Source organism: Drosophila hydei, unplaced genomic scaffold, assembly GCF_003285905.1.
Source record: "Drosophila hydei strain 15085-1641.00,03,60 unplaced genomic scaffold, DhydRS2 tig00000232-arrow-arrow-pilon, whole genome shotgun sequence".
NCBI classification, from domain to species: Eukaryota; Metazoa; Arthropoda; class Insecta; order Diptera; family Drosophilidae; genus Drosophila; species Drosophila hydei.
The window spans coordinates 2,354,020-2,375,950 of record NW_022045690.1 but is presented as its reverse complement, the minus strand read 5'-3'; the positions used below and the strand labels follow the sequence as shown (position 1 = coordinate 2,375,950).

Below are 21,931 nucleotides of genomic sequence, written 5' to 3'. Positions count from 1 at the left end.
AAACTGAGCAACTGAGCAACTGAGCAACTGTTGCTGGCCCAGACAGACGCTTCAGTTGAGTTTTAGGAGTTTTGGAAATGCGCATGAAAATTAAGTGTTTTATTATGCAAAAACAAACCAACAACAGCAACAAAATACACTGATTGTGCCTTGAGACCCCCAATGTAAAGATCCCCCCACAGCTCCCCTATTAGCCAACCCTTGACTGAGTTACGCTTTTGGCTTATGTTTGAACTTTTGCTGCGCTTTAAATTCCACTTGGTCGCTGCTTCATTTTAGTTAGTTGGTAATATTAGCGGCTTTAATTAATGGTCCACTTGGCTGGTCTGCAGCAACACACACAAACATGTGTGTGTGTGTGTGTGTATTAAGCAATGAACTGATTTGCATTGAGTTTACCTCCAGCAGCGGCATGGGAAATTAGTTGAGCTGAAACGAAGCTTATTACCAACTATTGCTGGGAACTAGCCAACTAGTAAAAGCCGCACTTTATATTAAGTCTTAACTGTTGGCTCAAAAGAAAGTGTCTTAGAGTTGAGCATTAAGCGAGTAATATTCTGCCGTATAGATTCTTGATAAAGATATAATTGATCTACTGATATTAACTCAATACTTCAGCTGGTTTGCTTGGGGCACAACGAACTGCTTAGGATTTAGCTGATGACTTCTTAGCTGTTCTTAGCCTGTTCTGAGCTGGAAATAACAACTCTTAATTTAACTAAACAAATGATTTATCCATTCGTTCAGCTAGCCCTTGCCTTAAGTTGCAATTAAATTGGCTAAGTGACTTTCTATCAGCCAGCTATAATCAGTCAATGCAGCAAGTGTGGCGCCCAGGCCCTGTAAAGACCCGCGCCAATTGCCGCTATTTACCACACACATTACACGATGCGAGCAAGCCAAATAAGCGCCAATCTATAAGGCCAAAGTCGACGACGACAACAAGGCAGACTAGCATATAGCGTATGTATGTATATTGCATGTCTATATAGGCTAGCTATACTAGACTATGGCGCTAGCCTTAAGAGGTGGCAATCAAAGAGCCAAAGAGAACAGCAACAATAATAAAACAACAACAACAACAACAACAACTAATAATAATTCAAATTGTAACACATGCGACGTCTTAGCTGATAGTCTGGAGCAGAGCGAAGGAGACAGCCTTAGTGTGGGCTAAGATAGTTGAGGGAGGGGAATGGCAGCGACTTCTTAGACTACTTTAGCTAGGTCTTCCATTTGTTCTTCTTGTGGTGGTTCAACAAGCGGCGTCATAATTTTTTGCCGCTGATTTATGCCCGAAGGCATAATGACTGGAAGCAATGGAGTATGCATTACATACAGAAGTCCATTGCAATGTGGATTGAGAATAGGGAATGAAGAATGCGAAATGAAGACTGGTAGTTGGCGGATTGATGAAGATGGAGATGGGAAATGGGAGTTGGAAGATGGAAGATGGAGATGGAGATGGAGATGGAGTTGAAGTGCTGGAGTTGCCGTTGCAGATGAACACGGTGGTGGGGTGGTGTTCAGTTATTGGGGTTTGGCCATACATCAAGGGAGCCGTAAACGCGAACGGCGATTCGCGTGATAGAACAATGTAAAAATTATGAACGCTTAAAATATGGGCAAAAACTTTGCTACCGCCTATAAATGCATGCATCCATATGCATGTGGCACGGTCAGCAAAATCTATGTACGCGAAATAATTGATAAAACAGTGAGCCAATAGTAGAGCAGTCGGAGCAGCTAGCTAATCCTACTTTATGGCATAAATTACGACTCCCTCCTTTTGGCAAACGCGATTAGCTTAAGACGGGGCTAGCCAACCCTCCAGATTTGGTTCAGTGGTTCGCTTTAATGGGCGTCTTTGGCACCCGCAAACAGACCTCGACTTTTCTCCAGTCAGCAGACACAAGTTTTGCTAAGACATCGAATACAGATTCTGCTTAAGAGTTGAATTGAAAAAAATCTATTCATTTCAGATATGTATGCCATTATAGTTGTATTGATACTTAAAACCCTTAATGCCACTATTGAATATTATATATTTTATTATTATGTTAAACCTTCTTCATGTTAAATGTTGTGTTATGTTAAAACTTCAAAACAGCATTCAAAAATCATTTAAAATTCACCAAAAAATGGGCCATATATTATGCCTGTTGTGCTGCTGTTCTTCCTGGAATATGAAATTTATAGCCGTTTCCCCCGATGAGCTATGAATAAGCATGGATATTTGGTTTGCGGACAGTCTTAAAAAGGAACTATAGTAACCTAACTGTCGAGCTCTGGCACTTAGGCTCCATATCTGAGGAAAATATAGATTTTTTGCACTTTAAAGTAGAGCTCACAAGTTTTTAAGTTTCTATGTGTAAGATTGTAGAATATATAGTCTTTTTCGCTTAGCCACACCTCAAATGGTTGAAAATATAAAAATATAAATGTATCAAATTTCAAGTTAAAATAATTTTTTTTTATTAAATATCGGCTCTCACAGCGGGATCGATAACGATAAACGCTCATTTCGAATAGACTTTAGTGAAATCTATTTTGCGCTTTGCCATAGTCCACAAACATTCTGCCTTCTCCGTCCGCTGGCGTCGTTTTTGTCCACATTGTAAAAAGCAGTTGAGCTAAAAGACAACCAATGGAAAGCAACTTCCGAAACGCGGCCAGAACAATGGGTCATAGATCAAGTTTTAATGTGGACGCCAACATCGTTTGTACCGTACAATGAACTTTCAATACAAGTTGCTAACTGCTCCCCAAAAAGAAAAAGAAAAAGAAACAACAACAACAGAAACAACGAAAAGCGTCACCATTCACATTTTCACCACACACATACTCGTGCCACAGACAGGTATATGAAGATATAGTTTACTTTTGGCAACATTAGCCAATTTTTGATATACACATTTCCATTCTGCAATGATACCCTATGATACTATATGTCTCTCAGTGTGTATATATATACTTCTTCTTCATCTTCTTAATTTTTTTTTTTGGTTTTTAATAATTTGTTGTTGTTGTTTTCGCTGCTTTTATGGGTACGCGGCGACTGCGCGTCTTTTGATTGGCTCAACCTGAGAGTGTTTTTATTTTATTTTTTTTTGTTGTTTTGTTATTTTTTAACGAGCTCTGATTTCGTGCTGTTGTTGTTGTTGTTGCCACGTTTATCGTCACCGCGATCAGCGAGTGGGGCTGAGCCGTCAGTTGGCTATAATAATTTTTTTATGGCTTCTTTATAATAATTCACCTATACGTTGACGGAACGCAATTAGCTTGCCTAGTTTCCATAGATTCATAGAAGAGCCAGCTCCAGTGCGTGGTCGTCGTCGTGGACGCCGCCTCAAAATGGCACAAAAGCAGACACCAAAAACATCACAGCCAACCAACCAACCAACCCAGTCAACAACAACAACAACAACAGCAGCCGTAGCAGCAGCAAAGCTGAGAACAACGTGACTTCGATGCTCAGCGCTAGATTAGCTGGAGCATTCCTCGTATATCATCCGGCTGGGTTAGCCAGGGGGCGGGCGGTAGGCCAGTCGGTTGGTTAGTCAGGAGTCGAAAGATGGCGAAACGTAACAAAAATCATATTTCTCTAAGGATGTCGAGCAGTTGCGCAAAGATCTGATCTGTCAGCTCGATAGCCGCGCCACACAACTAATGAAGATCTTCTGCTGGCCATGGGAAACATTTGATCAGTCCAAAAGGAAAACCTGCACATCACGAATGACCACTTGAAGGCAGTGGCAGCATAAGGAGCTACCAAAACAACCCAATAGCCTAGCAGCTGCCGCAATGACTTTATTCGCTAGACCTCGACGATCGCATTTAAATGTGAAGCGATCGACGGGGCGATCGATGGTTCGATTGATGCGACGGCAACCCTCACATAACTTCCTAATTACATTACACGACCGCAGTCAGCAGTCGGAGGTCAGGAGCTGCTGACAATCGCACCTGTAGCTGCAGCGCGCGCGCCATTACAACCGGCGGCGGGGGAGGGGTATGTCAGTGAGTGGACTCATTGTGGCTTTGGCGGTGGCGGTGGCGGCTACGCTGGCATTTTAATTGAAATTGTTTGTGTTTTTGGCGTTTGTTGCGCTTGATTGATTTAGAGCGAGCCTAGCTGAGGACCCGTAGCAAACAGCGCCCCTAACAACCACCAACAGACGAAGAGAGAGAGAGAGAAGGAGAGAGAGTGAGAGAGTATGTGTGGTGGTGGCTGCCTGTACACCTGCCTGCCCGCTGGCTGACTTCTGGTTGAGCTAACTGACAGTCGCGTAATGAAATTCCGAGCGGCGTGCGGCATGCGATGCAATGCGATCCGCTGGCCTTTTATCCCTCACCCTGATGACCCTCACCCTCACTCGTTAGTTCCCATTTCCCAGTTCCCCGTTTGCCATTGCTGTTGCCGAGTGAACGATCTTGTCCGTTGATCTTTTTGGTGCATTGGCTAAGTTAATTGGTTGTAAAACAATTTTTCGAATTAACATAAAAATGTTTCATTGGAAAAAATATTGCAGACACAATTAACATTTACTCGATGCGAGTGCGAGTCGACTCCGACAGCGACTGCAACTGCAAATGCGCCAGCTACTGCGGCTGCCAGTTTCAATATGCGGGCACTTAGCCGATCCGAGCGAGCATGGGGAAAGAATGTAAGGGTCCCGAGGTGGTTACTCAGATCGATTTAGACTAGACTTCTGGGCTGTGCAACAAGTTAGACACATTGAGCTATCAATTAACATCCGTATTCCATTGTCGATGTTTCGATGTTGATACAGATGAAATGTTAGAGTGCTACTCGGGCAACCAAGACCAGAAGGTGGAGCCAACAATAAGTCTGATACGTTTGACCATAGGACCATTATTATATTTATATAATATAAATTATATAAATCGGCTACTTTATTTATAGCTTTCACAAATTTTAGAGCTAGATCTCAAGTCTTGACAGCTGCTTTCACTGTTGAGCTTTTCTATATAGCAACCAATTATATGATCGATAACGATTTTGATTTGTTTTTGAGCCAGGGGACGAGTGTGGCCCAATCTTGAACTAGTCATATATATAGGATAAGCGCGTCTCTAGTGATATTTCTATATTGAATTCATAGAAAATTTGAGTGCGATACATTGACGTTGTCATTGTTATCGTTATCGGATTCGTCACATTGCTAACGTGTGATATGCAATGTACCGCAACTGACAGCTACAAAACAAGAAAGCCAACACCAAAAAAACCCAACCAGGCGGACAATTGAATTGTTTTGGTTGCATGTGCCCGCAACAGCCGCAACACCCGCAACAGCCGCAACACCCGCAACACCCGCAACAGCCGCAACACCATTCAACCGTACACTGTCCGCGACCCGCGGCCAACCGAATGCAAATTGAATGAAATGCTAATGGAAATGAGTGCGAGTATATGACGTACATTGAGTGCAGGCTGCGCACAGACGCGCGACCCGCGCAAATAAAGACAATGAAGGCAACTTTTATTGGTTCCATTCGATGATCAGACGTTCAGCTGAGGGCCAACGCGCGTCCGGTTGCCAGTCGTCAGTCGATTGTCTGTTTGTCCGTTTGTCTGTTGGTCTGTTTGCGGCGTACTTAGTGACACCATTAACGCCGCCTCAACATGGCCCGGATCGACTGCCCCAGCTACCAAACAACACACATTCACATCCGGCGCATGCGCAGATGTCGACAGACCTGGGTCCCTGCCTCAGCCGCGATCGTTCCCCAGTTTGATTGATTCTGTTTCAATGTAGCGCCTTTCTCTTGCCGCAGCCCGTTTTATTGTTGGCCGCTTGAATTTTTATTGCAATCGGTGTGAAATTTCACACCGCAATGCTTAAATGATTCCGAACACCCTTTCAAGCCATTATATATATATATATATATATATATATATATTTCTTTTTTTTGGCTCGCGAGTAAACATAGGAAAAACAAAGCACCAATGATATTGGTAATTAAGTTTGGGATATACTCTGGTATGATACAAAATTACTTTGTCCACGTCAAAAGAGATCATTTAGACTGATCAGACAAACCGATTACCCAAAAAGTCTTGGCATAGCATTTAGGGATTATTTTATTTAATCACATCAGTCATAACTTCAAAATTTAATTAGGTGTCTGCGAAAATGTTACAGGACAAAAGACGAGCTCCCAATGTATGGAGAACGTCCGCAATCAGAACTTAAATAAAGGACTACTGATACTGTCAATTACCTCCAAAGGGCACTGCGTCGAGGTCGTGGACTTCGCGGACTACGTGACCCCTCTTTGTTCATGAATGCGAGCGTAAGATTGCGCTTGGCCGGCGATAGGCCGGATCGCGAGGTTGGCCTCATACCCTCAATGCTGCCCAGGCTACTATCCACGAGGACGCGGCGTTTGCGACGACGTGGCCTCAGTTTATGCTTCGGCTTGAAGATGGGCGGACGGATGTATTGAGCCGGTGTCTCCGGTACAAAACGGCGATGCAACGCTGGCTTTGCCAGCTCAAGCAGCCGTGCGCTAATCTTATAGCAACGCTTTATCTTTGACTTTGGACCTTCACCTTTGGCTCGAAAGCTATGCAAGCTGCCAGCTTCTAAACGCTCCGGATCATCGATAGCCTCGTCCCGCTCCAAATCTTTGGCTATGCGCGCCTGCGAGCGCTTCAAACGCAAGCGCCGACAGCTATTCGCAGACATGACTTGCCTAGTTTTAGTGACCAATGTTGGCTTAGTCCTTGACTTGAATTTTTGTTTGGTGATTGGTGGATTCGACCGGTAGACGGGACCTGAGTTACTTGGAAACTTATATGCCAGGCGCCACGGCAACTTCTCGCGCTTCTTGTTCGCTGATTTCTTGGATCGACTATCTTTGATAAGGATACCGCCGGCCGCCAGGCGGTTCGTCTTCCTCTTAGTCTTTTCCTCTGGTACGTGCCGGCAGCTGTTACCGCTCTTCGCTTTCATTAACTTGACACTCTTGGCTTTCTTAAGGATCCCCGGCTTTTTGGGCGGTGTGGGCGAAACGGATATTGGCGTACGAATGCAGCCGGGGGGATCGCTCTTGGGTAGCTCTTTTATGACCACCGGCGTTGGCCGCGCTACATTACCAGCCCGCATTCGAGGCTGGGACGGGGCTGGCTGTGCCATCTGACGAGACTTTTGAGTTTTCACAGGTACTATTTTGGACTTCGCCATTCTCGGAGCGTTCTTGGCCACCGACTTCTTTTGAGTTAATTGAACGAACTTGGGTTTTTTCTGAAACTTGACTAAGCTTTTGGGGTTGCCGAGCATTGTCGAATGACCACTTGCTTGTTTTTTTCTAATTATAAATTGATTGCTGGAGCGTACCAGTGGTCGGCGCTTGATCTGCTGTCTACACTTATTTTGGTTTACCTGCTTGGACATCTGGACAACGATCTCTGTCGGCTGGCCACGCTGTCGCAAGTGATTCTGGTCGATGATGACGCCGGTGAGGCTCTTGTCTTTCTTATCATCGACGGTCAACTTATACGTGAGCGATCGGGAGCCGGACGGAGAGCGAGGCATCGGCTTCTTGGAGCGCATGCGCTTCTGCTGTAACATTTCGTCGAATGCCTCCTTTGAGTGGGTTATCTGTTTGGTCATGTCGACCCGCTCCGGCTTCACATAGAACATGTGTCCATTGTAATCGCCCACATTGCCCTGACCATGACACTCCGATATGACGCGGGCTACTACGCGCTTCATTTCCGTTCGATTAAGGGTTAGCTGATTGGCCAGGTTTTTGGCTAGCGCCTTGAGGGCGCCCCCAGTGCCTGCCATTTGAGATGAGTTCCATATGTTCGTGTTCATTTTTCTAATCACCTTTTGAATTTGGCTATGTATATTTTTTATCTGTGCGCTAAGTGAGAATTCCAAAAGACAAAATTTACGTTCGGTCCCAAAATACGTTAAGAAAACAGTTAGTAATTTTTATCTATTTTTTTTTGTGTGACATAATAAACTCAAAATAAATGTGTATCAGACCTATAAAGTTGTGGAGCAGCAATAAAAACGTGTAAACAAAACAAGGCCTGCTTCGGCAGTGAGCTAAAAGCATGTGATTTGACTTTTAGTTGAACTCCATACAAAATGAAAACCTGCAAATTGTAATGGAAAGGGCACAGACTGCATTGATTATTGATTTTTTGATACCACTATTACTATATAGTCGGGAATAAACGCTTCTGAATTGAAAGTCTAATCGAAATATGAATATTTATGACAGATCATTATGAACGTAGCCATCTTAGGGTCGATTAGCGCGCTCTTTACCCCTCGATTTCTCTCAGCTGTCTCGACTGTTGCAGCTGCGCAGTGGCCACGTGCGACAGCGTTGCTGTTATCAATGGGCCGGTGGCTAAAGGAACTCGAAATAGTTATTGAGGGCCAAACAGATCCTGGCTACAAAGAAAACTACTTACAAACGAGCCCAAAACAGACAGCAAACACACAAACAACACACACACACACACACACACGCACAGTCGATTGGTCATGTTGAAGAAAAGTTATAAATGATTTCATTATAGTATTGCAAGGGTCATCAGCAGTCGGGGTCTCAGCCAGTGTCTGGGTCAGGGGCCTGCACTTGTCCATGCACCTGCACAACCTGTGGCACCTTGTGCAGGCAGGTGAAGGTGCAGAGCATGTAGCACGCTCGCTCGCCTTTTTTCGTTTAGGGGTGGGAAAAATGATTTACGCAACGAGCGGGACAGCGCCTCAGCTCCTTAGCTGCCCAGTTTTGTGGCTGGAAGTAGAAACGGTGGCACCCTTTATATGAGACTTAGTTCAATAAGTCGTGCTAGCTGCCTATAGACCACTTGCTCTCTCTCGCTCTCGCTCACTCTACACACCACTTGCTGTCTCTTTCGCTCATGCACGACTCGTTTGGGCCACTTAACTGTAATTAGGGCTTTTCAATATTATTAATGATGATGGTCGCTCGCAACGTCGCTGAATATGTGGGAAATGCATTGCGAATTGATGACGACCCCGACGCGTTGCAGACAACCGACAAGCGGCCGCCAACAACACAGCCGACAACAACAACAACAACAACAACCGACAATGGACAATGGACATTGAACAACGGACAGCCAAACAACGCAATGAATATAAAATGCTAAATGCAAAATGCAAACACGCAAACCGAAAGCGCAACAATTTTCGAACTGCAATTTTTGTTCGCTCTATTTGACTTTTATTTGTTGTTGCCCCTGTTGGTGGTGGTGGTGGTGCTGCTGCTGGTAGTTGTGCTGGTGGTAGTTTGTGGTCAACCATCCAACCATACATTTTTAGCGTTATCAGTGCAAAATAATCTTTCAATCAGCCCTATGCAGCGACGTCGTCATCATCCTCACAGTTCTTGTTGTTGCCATTCAACGAAGCATGACCGCAATTGTTGCTGCAGCAGCAGCAGCAGCAACAACAGGATGAGTAGCAACAGCTAAGTATATGTGTGCATCAGAACAACAATAACTGCAACAATTATAATAACAATAGAACCCTTGACTGCTCGATTGGCTTCATCTGCACAACTTCATCCTTTTTTGGTCAGTTTGGTTGCAGGCGATCTTTCATAATAACAGGTTAGTTGAAGCCAACACATATTCTATAAGAAACTTATACAATATTTTCTCACAGGCATTGTCGGAAAAAATTGTATCTACAGCAGGGCTGCATCGTATGAGAGCCAAGCCTGCTTTATGTACTTAAATCTTTCTTAAAATGCAATATTTATTGATTGCAATTGCTATGCATTAATTCAATTCAATATTCAATAACAAACTCGAATATCTTCAGCTATAAAATCTGCACATTTTATGCTAATTTATGTCCCATAAATTCCTTTGCCAAAAAAATGCCTGTTGAACAATTTAACAAAAGGAAATTGTTCGCATTCGCATGGAATGTGCTGCGCAATGTTGTCAATACCAATATGCCTTACTTGATAGCTCCGCTACCCATCGTGCCCCTTGCGGCAAGAACACTTTTTCATGCATGCAACGAAACAACAGCGTTAAATTCCACGGAGAGTCAAAAGTCAGGGGCAAAAAAAAAAAAAAAAACAGAACGCAAACCGAACCAAACAAGTGGAAAGTCAAAAAAAAAGTGAAGCAGGAAAAAAAGAACAGATATATAATAATAAAGAAACTGAAACAAGCTCATAATTTAGCTCGGTAAAGTTTTGCGCCTTTTGTTCGGCTGCTTTCACTACAAGTTATTGAAAATCGCGCAAGGGTTGCGCTCGGGCGAGTCGAAAGGGTTCGAAATTGAAAAAGAAAGCGCACGTCAGGTGGGCCACGCCGTCAAGGGGTGAAGTGGGTGGCTCGTCGAGGGCGAAGGATGGCGTCTCATTTGTGCCGGGGTGTGGGTGATTTAGTGTTAAATAAAAACTTTTAAATTGCCATTTGATCGTTTGTTTAGCGACAATAATGTCGTCGTCGTCGTCGTTGTTGTTGTCGTTGTCAGCGCTGTGCACCAACAACCCAAAGGCCGTTGCGTCGCCTGGTCTTCAATTTTCAGTCAGTGACAGGTTTATAGGTCGGCTCACAGTTCGCCTGCAAGTCGGCTGCGCCGTGACAATGACATTGTTTCGCCTGACAGTTGTAGCAAATTTATTGAAAAGGTGTTCCTTCGTTTTCAGTTGCCTTTGGATCTCTCTCTCTCTCTCTCTCTCTCTATCTGTGTGTGCGCTTCCTTACAGAAATTGTCAAAAATTTATTGATATGTTGAAATTGCTCCCCCATAAAAGAAAAAAACACTGACAGCTCAATTTTTTTCATCGAGTATTTTTTTTCGCATACCTCGCTTCATTTTGTTGTTGTTGTTGTTGCTGTATTTTGTTCATCTGACTTCCTTTTGGCTCATCGTAGTAAATTTGACAGCAATTGTTTTGTTTGACAGCTTGTCGTCTCGGCAAAATGATGATGTCAATATGCAAAGCAGCCAGAGCCAGAGCCAGACCCAGAGCCAAAGCCAGTCGCTCCATGGCCCAGAGAGCGCGGCCAACGAAATTTGCATTCGGCACAAAAGGGGGCGAACACTTTCAGATGAGTTATTGAAGCGTTACCCACTGCTGCCAGTTGACGAGCTAGTCTTGACATGTGCGACAGTTGTATTGCTCCACAGGTTCTTGAACCGATCAATTTGGATATCACAAGCTTAATGCAGTCTATAAATCTAGCTAATCGAACACATTTGCACTACTATTTTTATGAACAGAACTGTATAAATGCTTTCTAGCAGAGAATAAAGGAAGAATATAAGCATTGTTGATCAATTACACATTAATTAATATATTAATATTAATAATATAATTAATATATATGTTATCTTATAGATTCTCTCCCAATAACCTAATGTGAACTAAGATATTCAATCAGCAGGCTATATAATGCAATCTACTGCAGTTGCAGACTTATCACGCAACACAGCATCCACATGCAATCCACAGTGCAATTTGCCATTGAACTTTGCAGGCATAACATCAGGTAACTTCAATTTGCTCTCAGATCTGAGCCCAAGCCTAACGACAACGCAATAACAGCCACCATTTTTTTAATTTTTATGTATGTGCTGAGTTTTGATTGTTATCCACACATATACACACACACGCAAGCATACGCACACACACACACACACACATATGGAGACTTGAAGTCAGGCGCTGAGCCACAGCGATATTTTTTATGAGACTGTTTCATTTTTCGCTTAATCGCACTAGAAAATCTCTAGAAATGGTAGACGGAGACAGAGAGAGAGAGAGAGAGAGAGAGAGAGAGAGAGAGAGAGAGAAAAGACAGAAAAAAGCGTACAGAAACGAAAAAAAATTGCCGAGCGTTCAACTTGAAAATATGCCAAAAGACAATTGGTCGTCGGCTCTTGGTTGTCGGTCGCAGCGTTAAGGGCATGGCCCAAGCCTAGGCCCAGGCCCAGGCCGAGAGCCAGGCCAGGGTCTATTCACTGTCTCAGTTTTAAGACTCAGCCTTAGTTCTAGTTCCAGTTCGAGTCGCAGTCGCCGTCGCAGTCGCCGTCGCCAGAGTCTTTAAGTTTTCTTCAATGTTTAGCGAAGCGTGAATATTATTAGAGAGCGGAGGCGCAGACGAAAGCCAAAAGCAGCAGCATTTATTAATAATTACCGCATAGCATTCGACAAGCAAGAGCGAAAGAGAGACTGAGAAAGAGACAGAGACGAAGAGTGGAACTGGGAGAGCTAGAAGTGGGCCCAGAGTACATACTCTTAGTAAGAAATTTATTTGTTATTTATCTTTTTGGCATTATGCATGAATAACAATAAAAATATAAGTGAATGCTGTTGTTGCTTCTGTTGCTGCTGCTGCCGCTGTTGCTGCTGGCATAAATAGTTAGTCAGAAATGCGGCAGCATAAAGCGTCATAAAAATTATAGCAAGCCATTCGCTTGTTGCCAGGTTCTCAGGTGGCAGCCAGCAGAAGAAGCTGCAGTAACCTCAGCTCCGACTGCGACTTCAGCTCCATTCTGGAATGGCAGGAAGGGGGTCTCTGGGAGTTCAGTCAATAGATTTAGATCACTTTTGGTAGAAACGCTGGGCACAAAGACCCATAAAAATAATGAGCCCAGCACGATGATGGCGACAATCATGAGTAAATAAAGCAAAAAAGCAAAGGAAACAGAAACAACAATAGCCACAGAAAGCCCAGAAATAAAGACAGAAGTATATCAGGCTATTGTAAGCTAATATTTAAGTAGCTTAATACCAAAGTGAATACAGATTAAATACAGATGAATGAACTATGTGAAGACACAGACACAGATACAGATACAGATACAGATATAGATATAGATACAGATACAGATACACATACAGATACAGATACAGATACAGATACAGATACAGATACAGATACAGATACAGATACAGATACAGATACAGATACAGATACAGATACAGATACAGATACAGATACAGATACAGATACAGATACAGATACAGATACAGATACAGATACAGATACAGATACAGATACAGATACAGATACAGATACAGATACAGATACAGATACAGATACAGATACAGATACAGATACAGATACAGATACAGATACAGATACAGATACAGATACAGATACAGATACAGATACAGATACAGATACAGATACAGATACAGATACAGATACAGATACAGATACAGATACAGATACAGATACAGATACAGATACAGATACAGATACAGATACAGATACAGATACAGATACAGATACAGATACAGATACAGATACAGATACAGATACAGATACAGATACAGATACAGATACAGATACAGATACAGATACAGATACAGATACAGATACAGATACAGATACAGATACAGATACAGATACAGATACAGATACAGATACAGATACAGATACAGATACAGATACAGATACAGATACAGATACAGATACAGATACAGATACAGATACAGATACAGATACAGATACAGATACAGATACAGATACAGATACAGATACAGATACAGATACAGATACAGATACAGATACAGATACAGATACAGATACAGATACAGATACAGATACAGATACAGATACAGATACAGATACAGATACAGATACAGATACAGATACAGATACAGATACAGATACAGATACAGATACAGATACAGATACAGATACAGATACAGATACAGATACAGATACAGATACAGATACAGATACAGATACAGATACAGATACAGATACAGATACAGATACAGATACAGATACAGATACAGATACAGATACAGATACAGATACAGATACAGATACAGATACAGATACAGATACAGATACAGATACAGATAAAGATACAGATACAGATACAGATACAGATACAGATACAGATACAGATACAGATACAGATACAGATACAGATAAAATATAATACAAAGATATAGTAACATTTCCCAAAATATAGATTCAGGTACCGATTGAGTTGGTGATGCTGTGCGTCAGTCGCAATCTTGTTTGCTCTTCTAGATGCCAGGTCTTGTGGCTTTTGGACATTTGACAGCCTCCATTATCAGCATGTAAACAGAATGTTTTTTGGAATTTGTTTGATTGCGATTGTTGTAGAGCGTTCTTTAAGATATGTGTTATTTGTTGTTTGGTCGAGCGGGGGGGCGGGCAACTTACCAACTATTTAAACGAAATCACAATTTATTCTAGGAAATCAGCCTCATTGCTTTGGCATGCAGTGCCACTAGCCCTGACACTGACTGTGATACTGAGGCAGAGGCTGAATCTGCTCCGTCCCTACTCCCCTACAGAGCCGTGGTAAGCGTTGCTTTTTGTGGACAATGCTATCTTATCGTCACAGCCCACATCAAAGCCAGAAATCTTTAAGAACACAACACAAAATACACATACAAATACGTAGACCGGAGACAACACCCCCGCTAGCCGCATAACCTCCCCCTCCCATCCACCTGACTCCCCGGCACCCAATTCATGCGCTGTATAGTGCACGCAAGCCTCGTCTGATAAAGTTCAAACAAAAGATTTGAAAACAACAACACGCTCTTATCAAAATGAGCATGTGTACTTGCTTTGTCCATGCCTCTGTGGATCTTGTAAGGGATCTTATTGTTCAGAGTATAACTATTTGATATTTGCATAAGATCAACAGGTGCCCAGCCATTTGAGCAATGCGACAACGTCAGCATCTAAAACTGTCATCACTTGCTCAATTTGGAGAGAGAAATGGGGATATGTATGTATATATATATACATGCATCTCTGTATCTCACCTGCAATCAAATCATCATCTTCAACCTATGAGACGCATTCACTCTAAAGTAAAGCAGGATTTATTTTAAGCCTGGCGATTTCGTATGCCTATACATTTGAATTCCAAGCACTAGCCTTCATAGGTTCCACACGCGTTCCACAACTGCCTCGACTTGTCATTAACAAGGAGCCATCGCTCATAGAAAGACTTTATGTTTATTGCGTTCCACATAGCATCCACAGCAGCAAATCGCATGTAATCCAAAGCTAAAAACAAAACTTGTAGGGAAGTTGATTTCTTACAGCTCTGCTGCATTTGAGAAATTTCAATAATTGAGCCTCATTAAAAGTACTCGGTAATAGCAGTTGAATACACACACTTACATATACTGGCACATACACACATAAAGAGTCAACACTTCCGATTATGAAATTTCGTTTGACAAAATGCCAGAAAAGTGTCGTTACAGCAACTGTTATTGTTATTGTTGTTGTTGTTGTTGCTGTTGCTGGCAAACAACGGTAATCATAACATGGAAATACGTACTGGTATCTATAATGTAATTACTGGCAGATCGAGGTGACTGCGGTAAAATTAACTGAACATCGTTGTTGAATTCATGCTGTTGGAAAATCAGGTAAAAATCCAAAGCGATCGCAGCGACAGCCAAAGAAACGTCGACAAAAGGCGCTGCTGGCGAAGTCGACGATGGCGACGACTCATTAAAACAATTTTAAAAAATAATACAAAATAATTACAATAAATTATGATTACGCTTGACAGTGACAGTGGCCACGAATGCTGATGATGGCTGTTGCCACAGTGCCTGGAAGTGTGTAGTTGGGCATGGCAACAGCAACACCAACAGCAACAGCAACAGCAACAGCAACTGGGAAAGATACTTAGGCGACGTCGTCTCGGTGTGGAGCGTCATCGTCGTCGTCGTCGCCATCGTCGTCGTCGTCGTCGTCATTGTGCAGGTGCAAGTGAGCCGCGGCGTCACTGGCTAGTGACGATGAGCACAAAACAGTAACAACAACAACGACAACAACTACGACAACGACACCCAAGAATCGCTCAACTGTGGCCAAAAAGTTCGTTGTTCATTTGTGCGCTGCTTTGGCTTCATCTACTTCTACAGCGACTTCTGCTGCTGCTGCTGCTTCTTCTTTACTACTAGTACTTCTGCTTCTTGTGCTGTTTCACATTCACAATTTAATTCAATTCAATTTGGCCACAAAAATAATTACGACCTGTCCAGGCCGACGCGCAGCGTGTGAGCCAAAGCGATGCGGCTAACTGCTCCTACAGCGCCATCCAACGGCGTTGACATGTACTACTGTCCCACCTGTGTGTGTGTGCTTGTGTGTGTGCTGATGTAGGCGTTCTTATTGAAAGCAAATCACATCAAACAAAAGCCTTTAACAATCGAATAATGGCAGACGAAAAAAGGGAATTTATCAAAAGGTCATCAAAATCCAATCGACTCGCCAGACACACAACAATGACAACAACAACAACAGCAGCAGCAACGACTATTGTATGGGACAGGAATGGATCATGCATCATGCTGCAGATCACGGATCAGCTTGGCAATCCGTCAGTTGACTCTGTCGAATCTTGTCAAATGCACGACATAAAAATCTTTGTCGAATCGTTAAAAATGCATCATCATCAATTTTTGATGCATATTTAATGTACGTGGCTGAGGGGCAGTTGGTGTTGCCACCAAATGGGGCATGTGGCCGGTGTCGGCGCTCCACATTAACTGCAAAGTGCGACATAAAAATTGATTTAGTCGGCGAGTCGGCAAATGCCAAAGCAAATAGATGCTGATATACTCGATATATATATATATGTCTGTGTGCGTGTGAGCTTGAGTATATGTGTGCCACATTTACCATTTACACAGTTGTGCCATATATACAATTAAATCATTTTTCGGACTGCGCTTTATAATTCAATTACGGGCGTTAAAATTCCACACAGAAGAAGCAAAGGAGGAGGTCTAGTAGTAAGAGTAGGAGTGCATGATGGCAGCGGCAGGGGCAACATGCAGTTATCACACGCTGAAGAAGCACAGGATATCCTGGACATGGCTCTTGTCGGCACACGCCCAGCACTGAGGCCGATTAGCATCCTGGTTAGCCGCAAAGTAAAGGAAACAGAAAAAATAGATGAGGAACAGGTAACGCGCAACGTGCAACAAGTGCGTGCGAAAATTCACATGTCAACACGAAAATGGTTGAGGCAACCGCGACCGCAGATAAGCCAGCGTGTCCGCCCTTCCCGGAAAGGTCCTTGTCGGCTGCCTTTTCATTCTGAGTTTGTGTTTGAGCAGTTGCAACTTCTTGCTACAAATTTTCAGAGATAGCTCGGCAATTGAATGTTAACTATTTACCTGAGCGCTCAGTCTGACTGAGCAGCAGCATGGGTGGGGTAGTGCTGGGGGAGGCGCGCACTTGGTATTTCCGGCTCATGCCCAATAAAAGCCAAGTCAGGCTAACTTTCATAAATTAGTCATTGAACTCAGCCAGCCAACTGGTGAAATAGCAACAATAAACTAAATGCGAGCAACACTATAAACAACAACAACAACAACACGCAGACATTACTAATTTTTTTTGTTATAGTGTGAACCTCGCACTAAAGCTTAAAACAATATACGCACAGGGTACTGCGAGATCTACATAATCATAATAGTCTCGAATTTACGCTTTAATAACTTTTTGGCTATGCGCTACACGCTTTTGCCCAGGGCATATTGCAGCGCATAAGCCGGATTCGTTTTTTGTGAAATTTTCAATTGTTATGTAAAGTATTTAAATAGTATAAAAATAAATATATATATATACGAATGCATATATTGATAGATATATATATTGTAGGCTATTTTATTCAAATTTTTCATTATTTAAAAATCTATTTAAATTATACATTATCTTTTTACAAATTTAAATAAACATTTAATTTTTTAATCTCTATTCAAAATTTTAAAAAATTATTATCTTGTTCAAAATGTAAATAACAATTATTATATTTAAAAATATAATTAAATTAAATCTTAAAAAATTAATTATCCACTAAGAAATGTACTTAAGTTAAATTTTAAAATTTTACTCTGATTTCACTATTTTTTTTTTATTTTCTTAAAAAAAATATTTTTTTTTGAAATTATTTTATTTTGAAAAATGTATTTATATAATATAAATTCAATACTGTTTAGCTTTATTTTAGCTTAAACCGATATCAAAAGATGCCTATGTATATCAACTAATATTTGAAATATGTATATCCAACTAATATATTATTTCGTTATATTTATCTAGCTATCTACGCGGCTTTTATTTCAAAATCATGTCTGCTGATGTACAAAAAAGGTTTAATTTATGCAAAAAAAGAGAGAATAGTAATAATCAAAAACCGAAAACAAAAAAAAAACGAATAAAAAACCTAATATGAATAAGCAACTTGGCATTATAAATGCTTCAAAAGAAATTTGGGTTATGGGCTGCGGGTGGAAACGAGCCAAGAGCCATTTCCCCATGTGTTTCCCATGAACCACGCTAATTAGCCAAATACAAAAACCCACAAAAAACTTAAAAAAAAAACCAGTCAAAATAACTCGCGTACACCTAAATCTAACAATGAGCATAACATTTCAAATTCCAAATTTCAAATTCCAAATTTGTATATATATATATATATATATATATATATATGCGTATAGATAGAGAGATATGTATATGAATTTTAGTTAATTTAAATTAGGCGCATTCGTCCAGAAAACAAAATTCCAAAATGGCGCACAGTCTGAAGCAGGTGGAATGCGGCGTTTGAGGCAAGTCTACATAGATAAGACCCAAAAACCCAAGACTCGTGCGCACTTAATGCGTGCCCGGGACGCACTATTTAGAGAGGAGCTGACGGTTGTGTGGGGAACGCGGGACGAGGGCGGCGGCGGCGTTGAGCCCTACGCGCTTGGCTGACTGACTGACTGACTGCCTGACTGGCTGGCTGAGTCAGCTTATCCAACTTCGTGGCAACTGTACGACGACTTCGTTTGGCATATTTAAATTTTAAGCCAAACTCAGTTCCAGCCCAAGTAAAACCGAACTGAGCTGAGTTGAGCTGTGCTGTGCTTTGATCCATGACCATGATGCGGTGCCAAGGCGCTGGTTATGCTGGTGCGGCGTTGTATAGTTGCTGGCGCCATTTTTGATAGTCGCGTTTATGATTTGCCAAAAAAAAACCAAAATAACAAATAAAACTTTCTAAAGAGCTCCGCAGCAGAAAGCCAAAAGCCAAAGATCGAGTTCAAGCTCTGCCAGCAAAACGCTACAAAATTCGCAAAGTCATTTGCATGCGCAGGCGCTGCCAGATCACAAATATGAACTATAAAACTTTCCAAAGTGTTGAGGATATAAAGCAAGCAAATTTCTAGATAGAAAACGGTAAAAATGAGAACTAGAGAAATGCAATTAATATTTGTAAAGTTATGCAACTTTCAAAGGACTTGGGAAAGGCGACTCGCAGACTTGTCGCAGCTACTTTTCCTCAAGGAATTTTCTCTATTTAGTTCGCTTCGATTTAGTTTTATTATCAGCTGACACTTGGCAACACGGACTGCACTGTAGTTGGGGCGCGCAGATTTCATTTGTCTAAAAATACGTATATGATCGCATATAAATTATAATTGAAAATATCCATATATGTGTACTTGTGCATGCAATCTCCACAAAAACAACAACAGCGACGACTGATAAATAAAAATCTGCTGCTGCTGCTGTTGCTGCTGTTGTCATCAGCCCCCGGTCAGATATACAGAGAGTGAATGTTGCCCTGGTCTCCGTCGTCTCGCGATCTGCTGTCTTGGGCTGGATCTGTGGCTGCCTGGCGCACTGCTGATGACTTGATTTGAAATTTGAAATGATATTTTAAGAAACTAATGCAGCCATAGCTCGACGACACAGCGCTGCACTGCTGCATAGCTGCCCCTTCAGCGTTCTGCACCTCCTTCAGATCGTGCTGCCTCCTCGTAGGCATGTTAAATGTCATTTAATAGTTGACAGTTGCACTTGCTGCTGCTTGTTTTTGTTGTTGTGATTATTGCAGTTCATTTTTTGTGTGCCGTTTTTTTATTTGTTTTGTCGTATGAATATCTAGAAAAATTTATGTGTAGGTGGTTTTAAATTTATGTCGTCGTTGTCGCCGACACCGAAACAACTTGCGAAAAATTCTTTAGAATCTGTTTCGTTTTCTTTAATAAAACTACATTTTATAGCTTACACAAAAAAAATCGAAATAAAAATCCGCATATACGGCGCTCTACCGTGATGATCGCAGTGACGATGATGCAGCTCGACTTATTATGGAGCTGATCACACGACTTATTGATGACATCCTGTCCAACTGTAGGCTATTCGATATAGCTAAAAAGATAATGAAAGCCGACCAGCAAATGCTAACGTTCATGATAAATAAAACGTCTGTATTTATATTATCTAACCTTAATCAACTGAGTATTTGTTGTGAAAAATACATTTTGCAAACGACAAAAAATCTTGTTAAGCAAATTATTTGAACGACAGCCCGTGAACGATGATGCCATATGTCTACGGATGTTGCCAATATCGTCAGTTTCTCTTCTGCTTCGTTTGATAGCTATATAGATGTGAACCGCTTCTATTCCTAGTTGGGCTTCAACTTGGACTTGAGAATTTCCTGCTTTAGCTCTAGATAGCCCTCCAGTACGACATCGTTTTTACGCTTCTCGGTATTTAGCTCCCAGGAGAGGCGAACCAGCTCGTTTGCCAGCTGATATGGATCACTGGTCAACAGCAGTACCTCCTCGATGCTGGAGCAGTTGCGAAGCGAGTGACGCATGTTGTTGGCTGGTAGGGGCTGTTTAAATGGCAGCTTCGGCTCCTGGGTATAGTTGCTGGGCTTGATGATCAGCTGTTTGAGCATCTGGGCGTATTCCTGATGCCGCAACTTCCGCTGATCAAGCTCGTTTATCCGGGAACGTACATTCTCCAGCTCGACCATGCGCTGCACCGGTTCGGGCGACTCCAGCTTGGTATCGCTCTCCACGGTCTGAGCAAGTTGAGCAGCCGCCGAGATCTTTGTTGGCCTCTCTCCGTCGTCGTCTTCACTCTTATTGCTGTGCTCATTGTAATGGCGTGTAGGAGAGCGTAAGAAAAGCATGCAAGTGCTGCGAATAGGCTTCATCCAAGGTTGTGATAACTTAACGAACGATAACATCACGAAACAATTTTGCAATTACACTCTAAAATTCAAATCACATAAAATTTCGATAGCAGTGAAACATAAACACAAAAACTAGAGATTAATGGAAAGAACGATGAAATGCTTATTATCTAAACGTAGAAGTGAAACTGAATATATTTTCACCCAGAGGCCAATGGGAAACTTTTTGGATTTCCATGGCCAACTCCGGTATAACATAACGAAAAGTCTACTAGATTTAACACAAGGAAAATAACCCAAGTGAATATCTGATCAGATATAGATTGATAGATAGATAGATTGATTGATATATTATTAGAAATATTTTTATTGATTGATAATTAACTGATTTACTGACTGTTAGCTAAGCTTAAATGAAGGAAGGATAAAGACTTATAAGAAAGCCATAACTAAGCCCTTCCTCTCTCTCTCTCGGATCCAATTTAAGAGCATTCATGAGGCAGTATATTATCGATCATTATGTGGACTTTCGGCCATATGGGCCAAAGTGCAGAGTTTGTCGTGCCTGTTGCCAGCGCACGCCATATGAACATTATTCCAACAGCCCCATTCCGAATGCGAGCGGGCAGCAACGATCCTGCACATTACTCATCATACAGCCACTGGAGTGGGTGTAAATGCCGCGGCAGAGGCAGGGCAGGGTAGGGTAGTCGAGTTTGAGCCTGAACAACTTCATCAGGCCGCAGCACATTTTCGCTATTTTCACATATTCGATGAAAAATTATTTATACGTTTTTCTTTTGCTTTTTTTTTTTTGTTTTGCATAAATGGGAATGGGCAGTCCCACTGGCTGCCTGGCTGGGCTGACTGGGCTGGCTGGGCTGCCAATTCGTTTTAACAGCCAGAAGTCGTCGTTGCTGCTTCGTCGTCAT

The 21,931-nt window shown here is 42.0% G+C and overlaps 2 protein-coding genes and 1 long non-coding RNA gene across 3 annotated transcripts; all 3 read right to left on the bottom strand.

Annotated features, from left to right (window-relative positions):
* Positions 1-6,124: 6,124 nt before the first annotated feature.
* On the bottom strand, positions 6,125-8,089 carry LOC111598414. Its single transcript, XM_030223503.1, has one exon. The coding sequence runs from the start codon at positions 7,848-7,850 to the stop codon at positions 6,246-6,248; it is 1,605 nt and encodes a 534-aa protein (XP_030079363.1). The 5' UTR covers positions 7,851-8,089; the 3' UTR covers positions 6,125-6,245.
* Positions 8,090-12,437: 4,348 nt separating this feature from the next.
* LOC111598410 lies at positions 12,438-14,272 on the bottom strand. The gene is made up of 3 exons (XR_002751377.1): positions 14,195-14,272; positions 13,987-14,140; positions 12,438-12,539 (listed from the first exon to the last, which is right to left on the bottom strand). It is a non-coding gene; the product is annotated as an uncharacterized LOC111598410 (long non-coding RNA).
* Positions 14,273-20,287: 6,015 nt separating this feature from the next.
* On the bottom strand, positions 20,288-21,192 carry LOC115482968. Its single transcript, XM_030223507.1, has one exon. The coding sequence runs from the start codon at positions 21,051-21,053 to the stop codon at positions 20,481-20,483; it is 573 nt and encodes a 190-aa protein (XP_030079367.1). The 5' UTR covers positions 21,054-21,192; the 3' UTR covers positions 20,288-20,480.
* Positions 21,193-21,931: the final 739 nt, after the last annotated feature.